At 32.1% G+C, this 27,767-nt stretch overlaps 1 protein-coding gene across 1 annotated transcript in view; it reads left to right on the top strand.

Moving 5' to 3' along the window:
* The first annotated feature begins 3,304 nt into the window (after positions 1-3,304).
* The window catches only part of LOC113511911 (elongation of very long chain fatty acids protein 6), a 52,149-nt gene continuing 27,686 nt past the window's right edge, over positions 3,305-27,767 (top strand). Inside the window, 2 exon segments of the mRNA XM_052894497.1 lie at positions 3,305-3,891; positions 24,268-24,405. Coding sequence (XP_052750457.1) covers positions 3,698-3,891; positions 24,268-24,405 — 332 coding nt within the window. The 5' untranslated portion in view covers positions 3,305-3,697.

Below are 27,767 nucleotides of genomic sequence, written 5' to 3' on the forward strand. Positions count from 1 at the left end.
ACGTTTGCCACTTTCCATCAGGTGGACCGTCAGCTTGTTTGCCATTCTAAGTTGTATAAAAAAAAACCTATAATGATCGGTTGACAACAGATACGTAAGTAAAACAAATATTGAACAGTAATTTTGATAAAAAAAAAAACTTTATGACTGACTTTATAAGCTATTGTTAATGAATATAATTACCTACTACTATTGGTAATAATACATAATGATAACATGTGCATGCATGTGAAATTTAATAATGATACGTACTAACATTAAAATGATTATATTATATTAAGCGTATTTTAATTACATTACCTATCTATGTAATAATACAAAAATAATATATAATTACTTTATTCAATTGATAATCTCATGCGCATAAACAGAGGATTCACTCCTTTTGTCTATAGGCTAAGGGAGGCTGTATTTAAAATTACCCTGTTTGGTTTTCCATACATGGTAGGGTACAAAGGAACACTTATGATGTTACTTTGTCCATTTGTACAAAATTACAAACGTCACAGCGCTAAATTTTTTTTTTTTAATGGGTGATAATGGAATGGTAACCCCGCCTGCGCTATCGGGATACGCTAGCGGGGCATCAGTGAATGATGATAGGTGAGGATGAAGCAGGTCAGTTGGCCCATCGTGACGAATTCAACAAGAATTGTTCACGATGGTTTCCAGGGAGAACCACGTGGAGGTCGACCTAATAGGGCATATTGCTAGCAATGAGGCTGTCAGACTCCATTGCTAACAATCCCTTTCCCCCCCACAGCGCTATATTTCATCAACTACTAAATCTATCGATTTGTAAATTGGAATAGTTTCACATATAGTTGGCCCTCACATTTTTTTTTTGATGGGTAAAAATGGAATGGTAACCCCGCCTGCGCTAACGGGATACGCTGGCGGAGCACCAGTGAAGGGTGATAGATGAGAATAAAAACAGGCCAGTTAGCCCATCATGATGAATTCATCAGGAATTAACCATGATAGTTTCCAGGGAGAACCGCGAGGAGGTCGACTTGATTGAGTATATTGCTAGCAATAGGATTCTCAGTCTCCACTACTAACAATCCTTTTCCCCCCAAGGCCCTCACATATTACAATGGAAATAGTTGAAAAACATTATTATTTTCTTTTGCTAGGAGATCCAAAATGGATGATCAAAATTTCAAAATGGAGCTAATATAATATGAGTTTTTACATTGCGTAGTTTTTGACTTATCATCGTATATGTGTGAAAAAATATCATTCCCCTCTTAACTCCAAAGATTGTGACACGAAAAATCAGAAATAATTACAGTTTATAAAGGTATATTACAGAAAAAAAATAAAACGATGTTTTGAACTAGCACCGTGTTTGAATAATTATCAGAAAATCTCCAAAAACTATTTTTTTTTTTTATTTCCACACTTATCACTAGTTTTACAGGTACAAATTAATCTAAATACAATAGTGTCACTACATTACTAATCTCGTTCAGAGCTATCTTTGTGAATTTTGTCGATCGAGAATTGTCGATGACTCCAGGTTTACAAGCGGTATCGAACACTTAAGTCTTAGGAGAAATTTTGCCTCACTCTGCGTGTTCTACCGCTTGTACAACTGATTTTTTTTAATGGTTGATAATGGAATGATAACCCCACCCGCGCTATTGATATACACCGGCGGGGCACCAGTGAAGGATAATAGGTGAACTCAATACTTCCTTAAATTCACGTACTTAATGAATTTGTTCGGGGGGGAGAAGAGATTATTAGTAATGGAGATTAACAATCCCATTGTTAGCAATATACTCTAATAGGTCGACCTCCACGCGGTTCCTCCTAAAAACCACCGTGATTGGTTTATTGTTGAATTGGTCATGATGGGCCAATTGACCTGCTTCATCATCATCGATCATCCCTTTCTGGTGCCCCGCCAGTGTATAACGCATTCCATATTCACTCATTTAAAAAAACTGCTAGAGGAGACAACAACACATATAATCTAACAAATTAAAGGTGAATGATGGTAGTAGCTTAAGTATGGTACCTGCCTAGGAGAAATCACGAATATTTTTATGATTATTAAATAAATATTGTACTCCTTACACTAATGTTTCCCAACCTTTTTTGTGCCATGCCCTATTTGAACATTTCTAAAATTTTTTATGCCCTCATACATAATTTTTCCCGACAAAATTTACTTGACAACTCTAATCGCCCAGTTGATATTTTGATAACGTCAAAGGAAATTATACCTAATAAATAGTTACAGCATTTTTTGAAATTTACTCTTTTTGTTAAATTTTGCACCGATATCTACTCGTAACATTGCATTTTAATGACCCGAAGCAAGAGGGTTAAAATCGCTTCGAGTTCATTTTTTAATTGCCCCCCTTAACTATCAAATTTGCCCCCCTGTGGGGCGTGGGCCCCACGTTAGGAAATTATATTAATATCTAGAGACATAGGTAAAATAAAACAAAAAGAAAGCGCCATCTAGTAACTGACCATTAAATATACTTTTTAAGCGGCGCTCAACCGCGCTGATAAATGAATTAAATTCCTGCAGACGGAGCGAATTACGAACGCGGAATTATTATTAAATTGTCGGAAGTGTACCTCTACTTAGTCTTTATTCTTATGCTATAGTACCATTATTTATCCTATGGTACCTTAGTATGACATTATAACAATAAAGAATTTCATTTAAATACTACTTTACATGTATAATCTAAGGTTACATGATTACCGAAGAAAAGACAACAATTACATACAAAAGCAATAAAAATCGGTAATTTTTTTATAGCTTGGAATTGCTAAATTTATTATCGTATAAATGTAATTAAATAAAGGAATGCTACTTGTATTCACAAGAACAAATAATAATTACTTGCATTGGCAGATTTTGTTCTTAGATTTAATTATTTTTTATAATATATTGAGTTCTTTTCATTTACGTAGGTACCTATCTATTTTTTTAATTACATATATTAAATTCACAAACACATAATTCTGTGATTAAATCTTTTGGCCATAATATATAGCATAGATATTGTATATATAATAGATGTACTGTTATTCTATCATTCTAATTTAAAAATATTAGACTAAAAACTGGTTCAGTTTTCGTTTTTAGTTTTAGTTATTTGAAATCATTATTTCTTTCTATGCAATCAGTAGACATTAATAATGTTGAGTATAAGAATCTATAAATTTTATTATTCTTAATCTATGATATCGTATAAATGAAATCTAGAAAGAGAATGCCATTGCCTAATCTATGGAGTGAGAGGTGGGTGGAGAGGGGTAACTGTCAGAAATGATCCGAAATTGTAGAAGTATGAATAAAATTCAAGAAACAGCGTGGCGCCGTTTAGTCCTCTGGTCGGGTTCATTTAATTTTTTCAATTTATCAGAGTGACGGATCGCGATAGCGTATGTTCGGTCTCCGGCGGTGCCTTGTCGCTCCGAATAAATAGTCAAACTGAACACATATCGCGGTCATTACACAAATTAGTCTCACTAAAGCAGTACGGTTCGCCTCTTATTCGAAATATTGACATTTTTGTCATCTGTGATATAGATAGCGCGACTCCGTATCTTTTTAATAATTTTAGGTTAAATCCTATAAATTGTGATGATCAGTGTGGCGATATAGAGGTGATAAATCGGACTGTGGCAGCTCATTTCAGTGTCTAGGACATTTAAACAAATTATAATGGAGGCTTCGAAAATTAACTACAATTTGGACGTAACGCCGAATTACTCGTACATATTCGAGTTTGAAAACGAATTTATTCATCATAACTATAGAAAATGGATGACAGAAAACTGGACTGTAGCATTCTACTATGTTGGCGTTTACATGGCTTTCATTTTCTTTGGACAATACTACATGCAGAATCGGCCCAGGTGAGCGAATGTTACTATATATATCCTATACATAAATTGTCAATGGTTATAGGTTTATGCTGATCATAATTCTTCTGTAAAGCCTACTTTTAACTACTAAGCTACTTCTGGTTCTAATTGTCTGAACAAGGTAGAAATTTTGGTCCTACACCAGTATTTTTTCTTATTTATTTTTAAAACATATTGGTGTTGATATTTTCCCCTTGTTTTGGTCTTATTTTCTTTAGGCATGACTCAAATTTATAGGAAAAGAAGATTTGAATTTGCCCACTGACGACTTTATAAACTAAATAAAGGAAATATTTTCCTATAAAATAGATATGTATATATAAATCAAGGGCCACAGGAAACAGAACTTATTTAATATATTTTATATATTTTATAACAGTCTGGATGTTTGGATATTAATTTATATATAAATTAACTTTACAACTGTGGCAAATAAAACCATTTAACACTATATTGTTATTTAGATATAGTTATTAAATTAATCTTCATTACAATTTACCTTCATTTATTTTAAGTTTAATATTTATGCTTTATAAATCTAAACCCAATAAAAACAATTATAAAATAGTCTCTAAACTCTCCTGAGCAATCGGTATACACTGGTGGGTCACTGTTAAGATTTAATAGAGAAGAAAGCAGGTCTGTTACCTTATTATGTCAAATTCAACATAAAATAATCATGATAGATTCCAGTGGTATCATATGGAAGTCTATCAGACAGAGTATATTGCTAGCAATGGAACTGTTAATCCCCATTACTAACAATACCATCTTCCTGTCTGATATACAGCTTTTTCATAGATATACAAAATTTTATCAATTATTAAAACTTAGTGTGAAGTAGTAGCAAATTGTAATTAGACACAGAACCTACATTTTAATATTAATTTCAGCATTTCTAAACAAATTAAGTAGTATTTATTTATATCTTATTGAATAATTTATTTTTATTATAATTTATTAGTATAATAATTTTATCTATTTATTATTATACAAACTATCACACTTAAAATATGACATGATAATGTTATTTTGGATAGATCCAACTAATTATGTATTTAAAATATTTAACATATTGTATATTAACAAAAGTATTTAACCATTTACAATGCTTTTATTATATATACCTACCTATTTTGTATAAATTTACTTTTTCTGAGTATATTTAAATTTAGACAGTATAGGTATTCTTTTTTTGTTTTCTTTGTCTACCAAGTAAATTATGCAATATCTATTTAACTTAAATTCACCTCGATTAACACCTATTTTGTTGCAATTAAATTTTTCTAAATATACTTAAATTTAGATGTTCTATGTTAAATTTTTTTTTTCAGTTTTTACTTAAGTATATATACCAAATAAAATAATGTTTAATTATTCAACTGCAATATCTATTAAAGTATTTAATTTTTATTCCCTTTCAAATACATAAATGGTTATTTTTAAATACTAATTGCTAATTAACTACAAAATACCTCTAGTTTTATAAAATAGTTGTACAAATTGTTTCTAATATAACTATCCCATTTTTTGTGTTACATAGTAAAATAATTTTTATACCAACTAACTAAAAATTTAATGTAAACATTTTAATTCTATATCTTTTATTTTCTATATAAAAAATCTTGTACAAGAGCATTATTTACATCATATTATCAGAATCATCATTTACACTCAATTGATTATGTACCTCATTCATAGTCTAATATAGATTAAATTTTCTTTTAATTAAACTGTTGACTGACAGAATAAATAAAAAAAAAAACTATTAAAAATGTTTAAAAAAAAATTACTTCAATAAATAAAAATATTGGGTAAAGGATGTCATAAAATATATTAATTCTAAAAACATTACATTTTGACATTATTAATTTTGGATTACCACTTCACTGTTAGTATTATTTCCAATAAAAAATTCTCTAGTGTTTATTCAATATTAATATCACCCTAGATATTGCTATTGAATAATCTCATTATCTTATTAGGAATTAATTTTTATTACAATATTATATACAGCTGGCTAGCCTGAAACTATAAATGTAAAAAGTTTTGGAAACTATGGATTATTTTAATATTTCAAAAGTTATATTAGCTTTAATGATCTAGAAACACTGTCTATATTTAAGACTAATATTAAAGTTTGATAATTACATCAAAATTATTATTGTAAGGATCAGTGTGAATTAAATAATAGAGTTAGAACTAGTTTGCATTTAGTTCTCGGAGATCCATTATGTAATGCTTTCGATAAAGAAACTTGCCTTTTAATCAAATTAAAATTTTAATTTTAAAAATAAAATACATATAATCTTTATTTAAATAGACTTGTGTACAAATAAAAACAAAATGAAAATGTCTTACCAATATATATAACCATAATACATATGACTTTATCAATTAAAAAAAGTAAGTATATATGTTGCATTATGCAATGTGAAAGTTAAAGTTATTAATGTAACTTTATCAATATTCATAATAGTGAAATGATTATTTAATGGATGTGTTGAAGTAATCAATCAACATGTAATTACACAATTACCTCGTATATATATATATATATGTATATGTATATATATATCTGTATATATATATATGTATATGTAATGTAATGGATTATATAACAGAATAAACCCTTATTCTAATCTGTCAACGAATGTTGGATGTGTTGAAGTAATCAATCAACATGTAATTACACAATTATCTGTCAACGAATGTTAAGGTCAGTATTATCATTCCATTGTATAATATTGAGGTGGTAATGTTTTCGATTATTGCATGTTTTCAAGTGGTTCATTCATTAACATTTTTTTATCTACTAGCTGTTTGCAGTGGCACTAGTTTTTACCTGCAATTTCGTTTATGTAGCAAGGGTAAAAAGTAGCTTCCTTTCTTCTCTTTCCCCCTATATTTATGCGAATTTCCCCCTATATTCATGACTGTTGGTTAAGCGATCAAACACCAAGAAACAACACCAGAAGATAACAAACAAGCATATGAGTACATAAAATTAGTAATATTTTTTTTTTGTGAGAGATACTCCTATTGTTTGAGGCTATGGTAGTTTTTAGTTTTATTACTATTAGTAATATAGTTTTTAAAATGGGTTCAGCTTCTGTATTTCCAGAGATTTCTATATACAAACAAATTTTACCTTTTTTTTTTTTATACAACTTAGAATGGCAAACAATCTGATGGCCCACCTGATGGAAAGTGGTAACCGTCGCCTATAGACATGATCAGTACCATGGACATAACAAAGTATACTCTTTCGCCCATGATACTCCCCAAGCGTTGCCATTCCTGTGGACTCAGATGTTATTTCTTTGTACCCTGTAAATTCACACCATATCCCACCCTTCAAACCGAAACACAGTCATGCAAACACAACTGCTTTATGGTAGAAACACGAATGGGATAGAGGTACCCAAGCAATTGACTTTTGTATAAAGTCTCCTATTTATTTGTTATACAATATATAAATAATATTATAAACTTTTATCTATTTTTACTTTATTGTACACAAAAATTAAATTGTTATAATTAATTTTGAACAAAGATATACAACAGGCGAGCTTAACTCTGTTAGCTTTCTCTTTCAGCAGCCCTGAATATTTAATACAAAATGAAAGTTTACATGATTAAAATAAGTTTTTATCTTCTGTCTATAATATATTATTATTATATTTATACAAGTGTGTTTATTGAAATTTCTTTCTATACATATGGCAAGACATAAATTTTCAATATGTAAATTTGTCTCTTGCAATATGTATATGTGGTTATTTTTTTCATATTATAATCTCTCATCAAATTGTTTTTTCTCGTTTTGTATCTGTACGTACAAAATATATTTGTGATTATACATTATGCTTCTAAAAATGTTTATTTCCACTGTGATCCTCTACAATGGTTATGAGCCCAGCGCAATAATTGAAAATAAAACTATAAAAAGTGAAAATTTGGTAAATTTGTAGAACTGTTATGAAAGGAAATGGTGAGTTTGAGTATGAAATTTGAACCTCGATAACTGATAGTTGGAGGTTCATGCACAAGCACTATTCATAAAGAATAAGGTTTGGCCTTATGTAGGTGGACATAAGCCAGAACTGGCCGATGTAACAAAGTTGGAGCAATGGGAAGTAGAAGACGAAAATTTATCCATGAGCGTAAGGGAGCTGTGGCACGGAAAGTACGACTTCACGCGAGGCGTGGATGAAATTAGAGTCTTATGCTTCGAAATGCCCAACGAAAAAGGCGAAGTTCATTCAATCAAATTAAGCATTGTATGATCAGCACGTTTGTCGTCAAATAAATGTAATTACAACTTTTATAAATATTTGAATGCGTTATAATGAAGTATGTCAACTTGGCTTCGCAATTAACTGATAATTTAAAAAAAAATGTAAAATTTTCAATTTTTCTATATATATAATTGATTATTTAAAGTGTTCTGCTTACGAACTAAAACGTTAATCATGCAATAATATTCTTATTATGCTGTTAATTTTAATTTTGATGTAAAAATATATTTAAAGAAATTTAATAAAATATATGAAGTAGGTACAAAGATTTTAATGGTAGATTTATATGTAATATATGTATTTTACGATTAACGATTTACGAATTTCACTGACATAGCACTTTTTTTTAATAATTAGTCAGAAACATTTAAAAAAAAAATGTTTTTGAAAATTGACAGATAATTGGTACGTTTCTACACTTCGGTAAGCAAAAGTTTGAAGTTTTCTTAAGCCTGGACACAGATTTCTTAGTAATTCTTCACTCCACTCGTGTCTTGTCCTATAATAAGATTTTTAAGTCACTATCATAGCATAAGACATGAATGAAGTCAAATACTTAGAATGTTTATTGAAAACTATAAACACGAAGTCTCGTGTTTCTCTAGACTTTATTTTCACAAAGATTATGAGAATTTTTCTCAACAAACGTTGTGTTCAGATTGATAGACTCAATTACTAGATCCTACTTCATTACTAAATAGGTGTATCCGCTAATTCTGTCTGCGTTAATTAGTATAAAAATTATCAGGATATAGTTAATTTGTGTACCAAATGTTATCGAAACCAGTCCAAATATTTATATATTCATATTATAATAGGCATATTTGCAAACTTTCGCCTTTATAACATGAGAAGATTCGTAAAAGGTTTATCATGAAGGAGTCCTTGCAAACAAATGATAATAAGAACGTTACAGATAACATTTGTTATCTTTGTCAAAGGTATATAAATAATGTTTATTTTTTATTAATTAAAGAAATGTTTTGGTTATCTCGAGTTTTTGGGATAATTACTTAGATGTTATTACGCAATTTATTGGTTTATTGTCAACGCGATTGACACGACGGTCAACTTTCAATGATAATTGCTCAATTAAGATTTAAATTTGTTTTTATTAATCACGTTCTGTAAGGACAACTTTCTCTAAACTCTTCTTTTGAAACAACTTCTCTTTTGTGTGTGTGTGTGTGTGTGTATATTTTTTTGTGTGTTACACGATATTGTATTCGATAGATTTTTTTCTCATGTATATATAGTATATGGTCGAGGAATAGGTAGCCGCGTCTCTCTTAAAACACCACCAAAGCCTAACTGCGGTTGCCCAAGTCGCCTTCCACGTATGCCAATTACAACTAAGTCTTTTAATGATGTTTAAAGATGGACGCTGCTGTCCATCCCTCGACCATTAACCTTCCTTAGTCGCCTCTTACGACATCAACGTGAATGGAAGCTTAAGACGTAATTCATACTTAATAAGTATAAATAATACTCTCTTACAATAGAATATAATGAAGAGATAACCAAGTTTATTTTTTTAATTATCACGAGAACTTTCTTAATGAAATTAAAAACAAATCGAAACATTCAAACAATTAATTGGTTTTAACCAGTAGACTGTCTTAAAGTTAGGTCGATTTAGTCGTTTGTTTATATTTTCATCAAGTTCTATTAAGAGATACTTTTTTTTAATGTATAATAATGGAATGGTAACCTCGCCTGCGCTAACGGTATACGCTGGCGAGGCATCGGTGAGGGATGATAAGTGAGAAAAAAATAGATCAGTTAACCCATCGTGATGAATACCTGGATTTCAGCATAATGGTTTCCAGGGGGTACAACGTGGAGGTCGACCTGACAGGGTATATTGTTATATTATTTATATTATTAAAAAATACTATCCTACTGTTCGTTCGGCCGAAGGCGCAGAAAAGTGCTTGTAATTGTTATTCTAACGTCTCGGTGACGGTAGGAACGGGTGGGAGTCCCTTTCAGAGTCTGGGCTGTAACGCCCACCCGTGTAGTGAGTGGGGTGAGGTAAGGCCAGTTATGAATGGGCCTCCGCATCTGATCTGCAGCGTTACGTAACACACTTTGGCACGGATTCATGAATAAAACAAAATTTAAAATTTTGTTTAAATCAAGCACATGCAAACAAGTCTATTATATAGCTCGGCAAAAAATTGTTTGGTATAATAAATACATTGTAAATACATTCATACATTGTAAATATTATGTGTTTATATTTTGCTTCGCAACAAGCGTTTTTTTTTCCAGCAAAAAAAAAAGACAATTTCAATTGTAATTAAAATGGGACTAACACGCTAGTGATTCTTATTGATTGTTAAAAGAAAATCACTTAAGAATTAGAGACGTAAACGTGTGACATGTTAATTAGGCGGAATTTAGATAAATGTGGAATTTCTTCCTTTGAAAGTCGCTTAATAAAACTATGTCGTGTTTCGATTGAATAGAGTTTATATTGATGTGATAAGGGTGGCATTAACTTGTAAAGTTGCTGCCCATCCCTCGACCATGAAGTTCCCTTAGTTGCCTTTTTTTTATACGACTTAGAATGGCAAACAAGCTGACGACCCCCCTAATGGAATGTGGTAACCGTCGCCTATTGACATGAGCAGTATCATGGACATAATAGTACACACATATACTGTTTTGCCCATGATACCCCCATGCCATTCCTGAGGACTCAGGTGTTATTCCTCTGTACCCTGTAAATTCACGCCATATCCCACCCTTCAAACCGAAACACAGCCGTGCAAACACAACTGCTTCACGGTAGAAACACGAATGGGACAGAGGTACCCAAGCAATCTGATTTTGTACAAAGTCTCCCTCTTACGACATCCATGGAAAAGGGTGGTCCATTCTGTGCCGTGACCGCTTGGCGGCATGTATATATAAATATACATACATAGAGATAAAAAACATCATAGAATACTCTATGATACGTTATGATATGCCTCGATTTGGTGAGGATTGCTAGTAATATACCATATCAGGTTAACCTCCATATGGTTTCCCCCTGGACACTATCGTGATTAATTCTTATGAAATTCATCACGATGGACTAACTGACCTGCTTTCATCCTCTCCTGTTATCCCTCCTACGAGTATCCCACCAATAGTGCAGGCAAAGTTACAATTCTATTTTCATTCGTCTAATAAAAATATATATAGATAAATGGTCAATATTGCGATAATCTAATATTATAAATTGTGGATTCAATAAGGTAATAAATTCTTCATGATGATATATAAAATTTTTATGTTCACCTGTCTGCTTGTGAACTGTATAATTATAATAATTATCTAAACATAAAATGATTATATTTTCACTTGCTTAGTTTAATTATGCAGATGTTTAGAGTTATTTTACGATAGTAAACTGTTACAGTACCAAAATTAAATCATTTTGTTTGTGCCGATTTTCTCTTTTTCTGTCCCAGTTACTTTTTTGTTTTCACTACGACTTTGTTACATCTATACACTTGAGAAGATGTTACGTGATAGATGGTCCCTTTAATTCTATTATATAATGTAGTACTTATGTTTGATTTTTAATCTACGTACGCGGCAAATTGTATAAAGATTTCTGTTGTTTATGTATTCCGTCAACGACAAGAAGTATTCCATGCACGTTGTCAGGCTTAAATCTTTGTCCCTGAGGATTTTTAACAACTTTACTTCAGTCTAAATATGTATAACAAAAACATTTTATCCGTCCACGTTTCTCTAAAGGCGTAGGTTTATCTCATCCAGACAGTTTCAGTTTCATAAACGTACTAGGTGTTTGCTCGCGACTTTGCGCGCATTATATCGTGTTTGTATTATATTATATATATATCAAATTTCAGTTCTCTGGACTTAGTAGTTTTGAGTATGGATCAGTGGTGACAGGACAAACGATTTTATAAGTGTAGATTAAGAGTGAAAAATCTTGTATTATAACTATAACGAAATTTGTCTTTTTTATGGTGATATTTTTTTCAAAAATTTTATGTCGAATTTGTTGTGGTAATTTTGGAAACTGTTTAAAAGATTTATTCGTACTATATTCAATATCGAATAAATTTATTTAAAATTGACGGGATTTTACCATGCCTTTCGCTGGACTGTTTTACTCCTTTTCATTCAGAGGCTTCCCTTTTATTTGATTTTGTATATTTTTTAATTTTTTATTATTGCTAAGGTGTTTATTCTTATTTTTTTTTTTTAAAGAGAACAATATTGAGTATCTGTGTTTTTTTTTTGCTTAGTGTTTAATATAATTACACTGCAGTCTTGACATATGTTTTTCAGTTCACGGGAAAACAACATGTTAAGTGACCCTAGGTATCTTAGATTACAGATTAATCAAAACCACAATTTTGGACTTGCGGTACAGAGTCCAGTGTATTTTAACCTATTCACCTTTTAATCACTTTTGCCACTGTTTTGGTGAATGTATTTTTATTTTTTGAATAACCCAAATCGATAACATTTACTCTGTGTCACGAATTTCACATCAATTTAGCGATCTGTATTCGTGTAATGATCTATATTTATTGTTACATATCATACAGCGTTTGCGTGTAACACTTATTTAATCATCTTGGCCTTATCATTTACACTTGCCACTTTTTTTATCGTCAGAGCGTGTTTACTCTACCATTGTTTCCTATTCAAGTATCTATATAAAAAAATAATCCTTATTACAAAGTGGCGACCCGACCTGGCTTCACAGGTTTTTTTTTTTAATAAAACACAGTCTATGTTACCCGCTAGTAATGTAGCGTTCTATCGGTGTGAGAATTATTTTGTAAAATTAGTTAAATATATTTTTTTATTTATACATTTCAAACAAAGAGTATAATCCAAAATATCATAACTGACATTGGTAATTCTAAATAAATATCTTGGTTAGTAAAGGAAATTTAGTATACATGCAGTATTTGGGATGGAGAAGGACATAGAAGTTATTTTTAAATTCCGTCAATTAATATGTCTCAAAATAACCGACATATCTCGAAGGATAAGCAAGATAAGGTGGCAATGAACTGGTTACGTAGCTCAAAGAACCGACAACCGATGGGGAAAAAGTTTCTTGAGTGGCGGTCGCGTACTAGTAAACGCAGTTTAGGACGACTCCCCACTAAATGGAGTGACGACTTGAAATGCATTGTAGGGAGTCATTGGATGCAGGTGGCTCAGGACCGTTCTTTATGGCAGTCTATGGGGAAGGCTTATGTCCAGCAGTGGACGGATAATGTCTTAAATGATGATGCATATGTCCCGGAAAAAGTCGCACGAAAAAACTAGTAAGGAGCCTAATAAAGGAAAACGGTTCGTAATTTGGTTAGGTTAGGTTACTTTATTTATTTATTTTACTTTGTGTACATCACTCTGTATCTTGCCCAGTGCGGATCCAATTTTGATAATTCGGTTTGCGTTTGATTCGATTCACTCCTGTGTCGGTTACATTTTTTTTTTTGTTTTTTTTTCGGAGCAAGATTTTATTGATAAGAAAATTTAGATTTCTTTACACTTGTACTGTTCACTGTAGCTTTTTTCCCGCTACTTCGTACTCGCGGATTACAGATGTAGAAAAAATCGAAATAAACGACTTTTAGATGGAGTAAAATAAAAATTTCATCAGCTTTTAAATTAGACCTTTAGGGACACAACAGTGAAAATTGCATTCCATTGCTGCAGTAGTCTACGTGATGCTGGGAAAAACATGAAGTCGGACAGAAATACTAAAAAATATTGTTTTAGCTTCTTTTATTGCTTCTTTCAAAATACCTGGCATCAATTTTTTTTAAATATTCTCCATGTACAGACATCGTCCACTTATAATTTTATTATATTACTAATATTGTACTCGTTTATAGCTAACATTGTTTCTTATACATGTTTCATGATAATGGAGAGCAATTGAATTAATCGACCCTTCGTAAGTTATATGGCATTTTTTCTTCAATACAATTGCTAGGTAACTATTGCTTGACGGCCATTAATCTAAACGATGATATTAGAACGTAATTAAGTATTTATACTCGGAAGTAAACATGCCTATAGCAATGATAGCATACCTACTCGTGCATGTGAATAGTTCGCATGTGAAAAGTAAATTTAGGTAATTTTTTTTAATGGATGAAAATGGCGCGGTAAAAGCCCCGCCTGTGCTATCGCTATACACTGGCAGGGCACCAGTGAGAGATGATAGGTGAGGATGAAAGGTTAGTTAGCCCACCGTGACGAATTATCGTTGAGATAAATTAGTCATGATGGTTTCCAGAACCGCATGGAAGTCAACCTGACAACCCCCAGCGTGTGTGATGCTGTTGCCAATCCGACTGCCAAGCGTGGTAACTACGGGCAAAACGTCCCATATGGGGAAGGTCTAGTTCACCAGTGAACAGTTGACGGCTGATATAACAAAAAAAAAAAAGAAAAACACGGGTAAAGCCGCCTGATTAGAAATAATGTAACATCGCAAACAATGATATTATGTATAGCAATAAGCAGCAAGTTCATTGCGTGCACAACTTCAATGAAATATCGTATGTTAGTGGATTTTCCGCATCAAAGGTTCTGTTTATAAATTCTACCTACAAACTGACCACAACTATGTTAACCCTACACAGAATTCCGTAGTCATATTTTTAATTTACAGGGTACAGAGGAATAACATCTGAGTCCTCAGGAATGGCAACGCATGGGGGGTATCATGGGCGATCAGCTTGTTTACTATTCTAAGTTGTATAAATTTTTTTTTTTTTTTATAACAAGAGTACAAGTGTTTTAATGAAAACTTTTATATGTATTCCATAATTGAAGGTTAATACAAGTTACTAACGACACTATCTATCTATATGATAGAATATACTGTGTCGCAACTGGGTAGCCAAGGGGGAAAAGGGATTGTTAGTGATGGACACCGAGAATCCCATTGCTAGCAATATACCCATCCAGGTCGACCTCCTCGCGGTTCCCCCGGAAACTATCATGGTTAATTCCTGATAAATTCATCATGATGGGCTAATTGGCCTGTTTTCATTCTCATGGATCACCCTTCACTGGTGCTCCGCCAGCGTATCCCGTTAACGCGGGCGGGGTTACCATACCATTTTCAATCATAGAAAAAAAAAACTGTGTATAACTGACTTTTAACATATGATTTGTTATTAGACCAGAATATAGATATAGCTATATATTACGCGCCCTCCACTGGAATACCTCCCCAGTACCCATGTGTTGTCTTAGGGCCAAGATGCATGCAATCTTTGTTTCTTGAATTCTTGAAATTTTGTGTGTACAGATAGAGAGATATGCCTACTACTTTAAAGTAATAAATATTTTCTTAAGTGATCAAAGCTAAACTATCAAATTGATATGGATTTATAAAAATATACATCTTTACTAATATTATAAATGTGAAAGTGAGTTTGTTTTTTTTTTTTAATTTAAATAGCTTTAACGGCTTGACCAATCACTATGAAATTTGGTATATGAGACGGAGAAATATACAGGCTACTTTTTATCACGCTCACGTAGACCAAACCGCGAGTAAATGTTAGTAGTTTCAAAAGCGACGAAGGTGCCACTTGCCACTTTGGGTCAAAATTAATTAAACTTTGCTCAAGGAATATGGACTTGTCGAATGTTCTTCATAGTTTTAACCGTCGACAAATGCTACTAACTACCCCATCAAAGATTATAGTCATGATCATGTTTATTATTTACTAGCTGTTGCCAGCGACTTCGTCCGCGTTTCCGTCGTTTTTTGTAAAATAAGTAGCCCATGTCCTTCCTCACGGTTCAGTGGTTTTGATGTAACAGACACATTTCCCTTCACTACTCTGCTCCTATTGATCGTAGCGTGAGGAAAAGTATACTTTAAACCTACCCAGGAGTATGAAGAATAATTGTACCAAGTTTTGTTAAAATCCGTCGAGTAGTTTTTGTTTTTATAACAGACAAACAGACAGACAAAAATTTTACTGATTGCATTTTTGGCATCAGTATCGATCACTAATCACAGGGCTAGTTATTTTGGAAATATATTTCATGTACAGAATTGACTTCTCTACAGATTTATTATAAGTATAGATTATTAACAAGATGATTTAATCTTTATTACAAGGTGGATAAGGATCCCTAAAATGTGAATATTGATGATCCGTTAAACCAGTTTTCATTAACGGGTTCTAGGTCTTTCTATGACTTACATCATTTAATCGCTGCAATTACTATCCTGTATTGTTATATACTTAAAAAAACAATGCGTCATCACATGCATGACTAGATTATTGTTTGTACATAGAAATGTCTAGTCGCGAGTCATTTCTACATAAAATATTGATAATAATAAATGCTGTCCCCGTGATATTTTTGAATATGAGAAAGGCGTTCGATTTAATTGATCACGTAACATTAATGAATAAATGTGAAATGTATAGCATTAGATGTCCAGCACTAAAATAGATTGAAAATTATTTAACCAGTCTATATCAGTGTGTCAAAATAAATATAATTAATGAAAACCATAATTCAAAATCATTTCATTCCAGGCTTAAACATAATAACACAGGAGTCCTCCAGGGAAGTATTTTGGGGCCACTTCTTTTTCTTTTGTACATTAATGACTTGCCTAACTCTACAAAAGACCATTGTGTTTTGTTTGCTATCGATATATCATTGATAATACTTAATAATAAAAGAATTTTGAATTATAAAGATAAAGTAAATATTTGTTTGAAAAAAGTAGGTGATTGGCTAGAATATAACAATTAAAATTTGACAAAAACAAAATGCATTCAGTTTGCAAATTATAAGACAGCTACTAAAACTTTAAATAAAATATAGAGATCAAACTCTTGACAAAAATAAAGCAACAAAATTTTTAGGCCTAATATTAGATGAGAATTGTATTGAAATATAATAAATGGATTAGATATAGAGATTGTTAGTAATGAGGATCTAGCAGTCATATTGTAGCAATATACCCTATCAGGTCAACCTCTACGCAGTTCCCCCTGGAAATTATCGTGATTAATTTTTGTAAAATTCGTCACGATGAGTTAATTGACTTGCCTTCATCCTCGCGTATCATCCCTCACTGGTGACCCGTCAGCGAATACCGATAGCTGAGACGGGATTACAACTCCATCATCACCTATATAAATAAAAAGTAGAAGCCGGTACCGTTACCTGTTTTTATATAGAATACCATAGACTTACGGAATAAACTATAAAACTCATATCCCCTATTCGTTCATCTTATCTGAGAACCTGACATGCTTTTATATCCTATAATTTTACTGCATTGCTGTTCAAGCCGAAACAGTACTTGCAAGCGCAGCTGTGTTATTGTATGTTTTATTTCAACAGCTATTTGGCAGCAGAAATACGAATGACACAGTTATACACTGTTAGCCATGCAAACGATTTTCAATATAAGTCAATGTCGATTAATTGTATCAGAGTTTGCCTTCAATATTTACTCTTTAGACTACCAAAATGACAGAAACGAGCGTTTGCTTCACTGTACAAGGCATAGTAGATTTTGTACTCCTATAGTACTAGGAGAGCATCGTAATAGCAGCGTATGATTAAAAGTTTACAGGAGTAAAGAGCACCTTTGCTTCGTTCGTGATATATAAAAACGACTGTATGTATACAGTCCAGAACACTGATACGTCGTATATATATTGTTGCAGTTGTAAATTCTATAACAGGAGCAATCTTTTATCTCGGTGGTAGTCTCCGAATATTGTTATCCGACACATAGTTATGGTAACACCAATAAACGATACTAACCAAATAATTACTATACTCATCAAGTAACTAGTTCATCCAGAGTGTCCTGGACTTTTAAAAGATTGAACATCTTCTCCGATGTTTATCATGAAACTATACTTCTCAGTTTTTTTTTTGTATTAATGTGGTGAAAATGTAATGATAACCCTGCTTCCACTGTCGGTATACGCTGGCAGAGTACCAATGATGAAGTCACTTCAGTTGGTCCCATTGTGATTAATTACGATAGTTTCCAAACCCATGTATGAAGTTCAACCTGATATATATTGTTAGCAATAGAACTATTAATCTCCATTATTAGGGATTTACCAATTCCATTACTATCTATATACCCTGTCAGTCCACGCGGTTAACCCTGGAAACCATCTCTGGTTAATTCTTGTGGAATTTATCACGATGGACTAACTGATCTGCTTTCATTCTCACCTATCATCTTTCACTGGTGCCCCGCCAGTGTATACCATTAGCGCGGGCGGAGCTATCTTTATCGTCCATTAAAAAAAGTCCATTAATAACAATCTCCTCCTCAGAAGCATCCCAATAGATAGATCCATCGGAGCGATAACCTTAATGTTACTTAACCTGCACGATCGTGTGCAATTAACCTGTGAATGTTTTGCATAAGGGTGCTGTGATTTTTCCTCGTCAGTAGCGATGATGAAACTAGTTCACTTTCGTTTGTAAGGCGCGCGTCTAGAACAGTCTTCAAGACCTGGTTGTGCATGCACCGCAACTGTATTCAATTCGCTTGAAATACTACTACTATTCATTCTAGAAATATCAGGACCTACTTTAGCAATGTTGATAATGAATGAGTGTAACATTTATACGATTGATATAAGTTTACGCTCGGAGCGCTTGTAGATTACGTGACTTTGAAAGCTTGTCATTTGCAGTTCCTTATTATGTTCAGTTCCTTTATGAATACTGGGAAAGATTTCTCAAGGTTCTTTGTCTCTGTTAACTTTTTTTGCATTCTATGCGATCTCTCTCTCTCTTCGTCCACTGTTGCCTCTCTTATGACGATATATGAGATATGTTTGCCAATTTTACATTTGCCATTTGTAATTGATAGAGTTTGTAAATTAATTTTGAAACGATTGTTGACGAAAATTAATGTTGTATATATATATATATATATATATATATATATATATATATATATATATATATATATATATATATATATATATATATATATATATATATATATATATATATATATATATATATATATATATATATATATATATATATATATATGCGGATTTTAAAATGTATAATTATTATTTTTTATAATACTTACAATATATTTAAATATACTTAGAAAAATGATGGCACAAATGATAGAAAGTGACGGAATACCCGTGGTATGACTCATTCGTTATCAAATAATAATATTTTTAAATGTATTTTTGTCCTGAAATGTGAATCTTGTGTTTTCTAGTCAGTCTATGCTAAGGCTGAGTCTTACTTGATTATCATACACTACATGTTGTGATTCACGTGTTATCGTGACTTTATCGTTATTTACCTTTATCGCGATAAATCATTGAGAAATGGCACGTGATATAATTTGCGGTAACTAAACACCGCCGCCTTGAATTCCCAAGCAAGGATTAAGATTAATTAGAAATATAAGGGTCGATGAACTCTATTTGTTTAAAGAGTATTAACCCGAGCGTTTCGTCGCTACTTTAAGTAGTTTGCGTCTATGTAAAAACTCGTTTTTGTTCAAATATTTTTAATGTATTTAACGAATATTGATACTAACCTTAGCAATCTGGGTACAATCAGTAAAAAATTATAACACTGTGTATGCAAACTTATTTTTTGAACCATTTAGACGGTTGCTCATCAGTTATTCGCTGTAGAAGGAAAAACATTCACGATTATTCCTCGCTTCGTTCCGATAGTGAACTAACTACATTCTGAATTTGAAATAAGTGTGAAGGCATTTAATAGGTATTTTGTTAAAGGTAAATTGATTTACGAAATGTACTGTAAACACTAATGCGTTTAAAATATTTGTATTTAGAATCATGGGCTATATACCCAAGTAGGTTTTGTTTCAAACCAAGCATCGTTTTGCTCGAAAAAAAATTGGCCAAATCGATTAAAAATGAGCAATATAATCGCATAATATAAATAGAAAATTTTAAACGCATTTAAAACCTATTTCTTGTGGAAGTTGTTCCAAAAAATTGTTTTTTAGTCGTTCTAAATTAGGCGTGACAATTCAAACATGGTTGCTAATGACCCAGCCGAGTTAATTAGTATGAAAAACACTATTAGGTGCTAAATTATAGTCCTATTACAATGTAACGAGTACAGTACTTTGGAAATTAATTATAATATTTAAAAACTAACAGGTAGGTACACTATAAGTTTTTATTCCATGGAATGTAATAACTTTGCTTGCAGTATAATTGTGTTCCATATTCTATCATATACATTCATACACGCTCGGCGGTTATAGGTGCTTTTTATTAGGCACTCCTTCAATACGTCAACCTATGTAGTCTTTCCAAACCTTCGCTTATTTTTTTCTTTTTTTATACCACTAAATATAATAAATTGTGTGAAATAAAGTAATAGTAAAGTTACCGACCCTGAAGAAACTTCTTTATTCCTTTTTTAAAAAACCCATGTTGTAGTCTCTTGGAAAACCTTTTTTTTTTTTATTATAAACGCGTAAATGAATTTTGAGTTTATTTGTAAACTCTTAGTGCCTGAACAGCTTAACCAATCACTATGTACTTTGGTACACATGTATCAAATGGTTTAGACAAGGATATGGGTTTTTTTCCTGGTCAGTGTACATATCCCGGTAACGCAAACGCAGTCACAGATAAAAGCTAGTATAAAATGATAGTGGAATTACGAATGGTAAGGATTTATATCTTGTTAGTTTACCGACGATTATGACCTAATCAGGTAGAGCGAGTCGTTAACACTACGCTTGGCGTCCTCCACACCGATCGTAACATTCGTGAGCTGGCAAGTCCAAGTTCATGAACCTGTTGCTTTCGGCAGTGGCGGCGACGGCGACGGCGGCGGCTGACAGACGGCGTTCTCTTTTTACGGCTTCATATTTGCCATTACTGTTACGCTTAGGCATTACTATTAGGGTTGTCACCTACAGTTCTTTTGGGTTATCGAGAATATAGGTTTTAAACGATTGGTTTGTGACCATACTTCTTGATTTATTATGAAATTTATTATGAAAAATACGGATTTTATATTCTAGAGTTGTCGTCTGCACTGCTTAATTTAAGGGTCGTCAAAGTACTGTTTTTACGGGCGATTATAACTGCGTTGTATTACGAAAAACAAAGAAAGATTAAATAGCTTTTTTTTTAGGAACAAAATCTTAAATAATTGTGTAAAATGTAAACGCTTGATTTTTTTTTATATTTATAATTTAAGATTGAATTCCACAAAAGAATAGTAGCAAAACCAGTAATTTTGATTTAAGAACTAAACTACTGAACCGATTTTTATAAAATTTCTACGGGACCAATCTGTAAGTATATGCTTTCAGATATAAAAAAAATCAAGAGTTTACAATTGACGCAGTTATGAGGTAACAAACAAAAAAGATACAATTGAATTGAAAATCTCCTTCTATCGAAGTCGGTTAATAGTTGTGAACTTATCTATTCACACAGATTTGATATCGTATTATTGAGTTTTTAATAGCCAACCTATGACTGACAATTAATGCCATTAGGTTATCAATTATCATTACTAATTACCCACGCACTATCATTTGTTTTTATTTAAACAGACCTTTAACTGTAAATACTATTATTAATCACGTATTTATCAATTATTAAAATATAAATAGTCATGTAGGTAGATTATTTAATTATAAATGGATTGTATAGTACATAGATAATATAATTATAGACAAATTTAAACTAGGCGTAAAATAGCGGCATGTTCTGATAACGTTTATTCACACATTCAAAATTTTTTTTTTACAACTTAGAATGGCAAACAAGCTGACGGAAACCACCTGATGGAAAGTGGTAACCGTCGCCTATAGACATGAGCAGTACCATGGACATAACAGAGTATGCTGTTTCACCCATGATACCTCCTATGCGTTGCCATTCCTGAGAACTCAGGTGTTATTCCTCTGTACCCTGTAAATTCACTGACATATCCCACCCTTCAAACTAAAATACAGCCATGCAAACACAACTGCTTCACGGTTGAAACACGAATGGGACAGAGGTACCCAAGCAAACGACTTTTGTACAAAGAATGTTCTTTTGAAAAAATATGCTAATTAGTTGTATACATTAATTATGGTAAAATGTACACTATAGTTAATCTAAAGGTAGGTTATAGGGTTTATTTCTGTATAAAATTTCATCTTAAACAGTTCAGCGGATTACGCGTGATTGTTTGACGTAATTACCCATCTTTACAAACTTTAATGTTCATATTTGATTTGTCGTAAGAGCCACAAGGCGATTACGCCATTATTGTTACGCGATTTTAAGTGAACAATTAAAGAATCTAAAAGTATTCTCTGTTATAAGTTGTATTAAAGAATGCATTAAAAATATTTTTAATAAATTTTCACTGAGAAAAGAATAGGGACTTCCACGTTTTTTTATACAATATGTCTTATGTGTTTTTATTTACTTGGCCATACTTAGTAAAAAATCTTATCGTGTTTTATCATTTATTGAATTGAGTCATTTGGGAATCAAATAGACGATAGAGTAATAATTTCGTTTTAACTTTTTTTTTGCTCGGGTTTTTCCTTTATTTTTTGATAAAATAACATGTCAACATTTTTTACCAATTATGCCAATTATAAACTGGACTACGACAAATAAGGATTTAACAGATTGGACTAAATAAATTATTTTTTATGCAATTTACAATGGCTAACAAGCTGACAGCCCACCTGATGGAAAGTGATAACCATCGCTTAAAGATGTGAGCAGTATCATGGACATAACAGAGTATATTGTTTCGCCCGTGATATCTCCCATGCATTTTCATTCCTGAAGACTCAGGTGTTATTCCTCTGTACCCTGTAAATTCACTTATCCCACCCTTCAAACCGAAACACAGCCATGCAAACACAATTGTTTCACGGTTGAATCGGACAGAGGTTCCCAAGCAAACGCCTTTTGTACAAAGTCTCCTTCTGGTAAAAATCAATGTAACAACACTCTTATGAACTATTTACTCAAAGATATTTGTTTATTTATTTATTTACTACTTTTATTTGTTTGTTTACTTGTTTATTTATTAACGATGTCATAAATATTCGTATATGTAAATATATCAGACACCTAGATATGTAATTACTTATTAATATTTGTAATAAAGATATTAGATAATCGACTTAATGAAATACTATATTAAAAATATTTGATAACATATTGATAATGTGTATTTTTATTGTTGATTAACAGTTATCGTGCGTTATACTGCATTATAATTGTCTATTTATTTCATTAATCTCAGCCATTATCCGGCCCACTACTGAACTACACTAGGCCTCCCCCATAGACTGCCATAAAGAACGGTCCTGAGCCACCTGCATCCGCTGACTCTGAAACGCATTTGAGGTCGTCAATCCATCTAGTGGGGGGTCGTCCTATACTGTATTTAGAGTCGCCACTCAAGAACCTTTCTTTCCCATCGGTTGTCGGCTCTTCGAGCTATTTGACCAGCCGATTGCCACTTTAACTTGTTTATTCAAATATATATATTTAATACCAAATTTCACATCAAAAATTATGCAATGACATAATGACATAATGAAAGTGTTTAATGAATAAAAACTATTGTTCCCTGTACTTATACATTGTTATTGAAAACTTTAAAAAAAAGCAGCATTACAAGAAGCAAGGTAAAGAGGCAATGATGTGCGGCCTTATTGCTAAATAGCTATTTCTTCTAGACAATCTCTTGCTTAGAATGGAGAGGAGTAGTTAATCTGAGTTCTTGTGGCCAATGAACAAACCCGTAAGTCTAAGTTTTAAAACACAAACAAACTTTTCGTGATTAAAGAATAAACACAGATAATAAAAATAAAATAAGATAATAATAATAAAGTTCAGGACCGTTCTTTACGGCAGTCTATGGGGAAGGCCTATGTCCAGCAGTGGACAGATAATGGCTGAAATGATGATCATGAATTATAATATCGATTTTTCTTTTGTCTAGATGTTTGAATGCATTTACTTAATTTTCAATCGCAATTTGTTGCCAGGTTTGAACTCCGGCGCACCCTGCTCGTGTGGAACAGCGCGCTCGCCGCCTTCAGCATCATGGGCGCATGCCGGACGTTGCCTGAATTCATCCATGTACTCAGGAACCATGGCATCTACCATTCCATTTGTGTCCCTAGGTGAGTACTTTTTTTTTATTTGTCATGTTGACGTGTGATATAACACGGTTTCGTGCCAGCATCGTCGTAATCGTCGTAAATAGTGGTTATACACGTTCATGACAATAAACTTGAACATGTTATTCTCTTTAAAGAGCAGGATTACTATGTCGCACGCGTCAAATTGTGTTATGAATTTAAAAAGCTCGAGAATCACTAGAACCGCCGGTTTTTCGTTTATTTTTTTTGACAAATTTTGACTATTTTGATCCAAGTGTGCAGCTGATTGAAAAAGGCGTCCAGTGAGCTAAATAGCAGAGCCGACACTGAGGTGTCATTTCTCTAAATTTATTTTATTTTAAATATATATATATATATATATATATATATATATATATATATATATATATATATATATATATATATATATACAAACTAGTATATTTACATTGGCAGGTTGTATAAAATAAGTCCTATATTCATGTAATATATTTTTTTTTATTTCTGGACATCGTAACTGATTCCGACCGTATATTCTCACCATATGACGCCGCAGTTTTATTTAAAAGAGCTCTAACATAAGTGACTCGATTACAATATCATCGAATAATTTTTATATAAAGACAGTACGATAGAACACGATTATACTTAATATATTATATAATTAAAATATTATGTAACTATATTAAAATATTTTTTAATAAATTATTTATAATTTAAATTTTATATGAACACGATTCGATGACATTGTGATTGGACGATGACAATTGACACAAGTCAAGGACGAGAATACGAATCGTTACAATGACTGATTCGATACGATATCGCTGCGGATTTTATTATGGGAATTGAGACAGACGGCACTTAAGCGTTGCAATTTACCACTATTGTTATATGAAGGTCTTTAGTTGGGAACCATATTAAAATTGCAATGCTCAAACCAACCGTAGGTTGATTACCTATTTAACAAGCATTGACTTTGTGAGTAAATATTGAACGGTATAGCACGATTGCTTCTTAATAGCTATATGGATTAGACGCATTTTTCTCTGACAAACGGCGCTATTATTGTTCAGTATATAGATCTAATTCATAATAGTAATTTTAGTTTCTAAATAGTAATGTAGAAACAAACAAACGCTGTATTATCGCTTTCAACTACCTAATACAAAATATATAAAAAAAGAAGAGAGACAAAAAATATTGGACAATTTTCCGCTATCGTTATATGTTTACAAGATACGCAATCAGGGGTAGGTAAAAGGCCGGCAGCACACCTACAATGCCGCTGGTGTTGTGGGTGATCATGGGCGGAGGTAGTCACTTACCATCAGGTGAGCCGCATGCTCGTTTGCCCCCTGTGTTTTAAAAAAAAAAGATATATTTTGATTATGGTACAGAATATAAATTGCAATTAAGCTGCTTATTAACATAATTAATAAATGAGACCAAGTTACCCATTTCGGTGACTGAGTCTCTCTCTGGATCTTGTAAGACATCTGTGTCCTATTCATTCATGTCTAATCAACAGTATCTTGTCAACATTTGTATGTGTATCATAAATCATTGTTATCATATAGTAGATACACATACATTTATAGTAGATGTCACGTAATTGGATACTATACGGCAATCAACGTTGTATCACGTCCGTGATAGATCTTGATAATATTGTGCTAATTGTAGCGCGTGCGCTTAATTAATTGTGTGCTATTCGACTGTTCAAAGGAAAATTAGATTTTTTGATTTTGTCAAATGAAAATTGTACAATATATATGTATATATATATATATATATATATATATATATATATATATATATATATATATATATATATATATGTACACACTTGTATAGGGTTGCCTATTCAGCGGTCAACCACTCATCCACTCAGTAGCAGTCTGGACGTCCATTTACTTTTCTTAAATCTCCCCCACACTCGGCTATATAAGCTGAGAGTCGAAAAGTAATAATAATATAGTATAACTAACTATAGTATATATATAAAAAATAATTTAATAAATGTAGAGTTTAGTGTTTTTTTTTTAATGGGTGATAATGGAATAGTAACCCTGCATGCGCTATCCGTATAAGCTGGCAGGGCACAAGTGAGACCACTCATGATAGGTGAGGATGAACTCGGCTATATAGGTCAGTAATAATAATATCATACCCATCATGACAATATATATATATATATATATATATATATAACCACGATGGTTTCCAGTGTAGGGGATAATGGAGGTCGACCTGATAGGGTGTATCACTGGCAATGAGTCATTTAGACCCTGTTACTAACAATCCCTTTCCCTCCAAGAGTGTAGTGTAGAGGAAGACCTAAAAGAGATGTATGGACTGTTTGATAGATGCTATGGCCAGAAAGGGAGTTACTAATGAGATTACTGTAAATAGAAACGAATGGAAAAGAAAGAGATGCGAGTCATGGTATCCCTGTACCAAATACAATGAACACTGTATGTAAGCAACTCATTTCAACCAATTTCAATAAAAAAAAAATTATTGAATAAATTTACTTATAGGAAAAAAGGAGTATAAAAATATTTACCGTCTGGAAAATAGTTTTACTTATTTCTTTTACTAATTATGCTGAGTAAAATAAATAAAATAGAAAGAATGTTGCTTATTGAGAGGTTGCTCTTATATAGAACGTTCACTGCATCATCAGAATTAATTCGGCTCCAAATCTATGAAAACCAATTGTGTAAAAAAATGTCATGTAATCATGCTATATGTTTCACATATTTATGTTAATTATACTTTTTTTAGACTCGTGCTAAGTAATATAAATAATTTGTAAATGTTTTGTAATAAATGTTGTTTAGATTTGCGAATGGCAAAAAAAATATTGGTTATTTTTAAACAATTTCACAAAAAGACAGATTCATAAATATCATGGATCTATTATATTTATTTACATTATCAATTTAACTCTTGCCTTTTTTTACGTTAGCGACAAAAAAGTTACGACATTGGCGACTTTAAATACAACAATAGCAACAAAAAAAAATACAAACAAATCGATAATTTCCTCCTGTTTACAAGTTGTAAATAAAGTTGAATTAAAACCGTCCTCTTATTTTATAGTCGGTTAAAAACTCGTACTATGCATGTCGAGGTGAACAAGGAAATCCCTTAGATTGTATAATATCTATTATTAAGTATTCTACGATACTCTGCCATAACCATACGAAGGTGAACTAAGTACGTAGAGCCTAGTGCTAATGAGTCGTATCTATACTACCGTGGTGTAATATTATATTTAATGGCACAAATTAACATACAGATAACATTTTCCATTCCTTTATTAGTGAATTGTTTGTACTAATAATTTAAAATTGTCCCCTACTAAAAAAAAATAA

Source organism: Galleria mellonella, unplaced genomic scaffold (genome assembly GCF_026898425.1).
Source record: "Galleria mellonella isolate WM207_F2 unplaced genomic scaffold, CSIRO_AGI_GalMel_v1 utg213, whole genome shotgun sequence".
Lineage (NCBI taxonomy): Eukaryota > Metazoa > Arthropoda > Insecta > Lepidoptera > Pyralidae > Galleria > Galleria mellonella.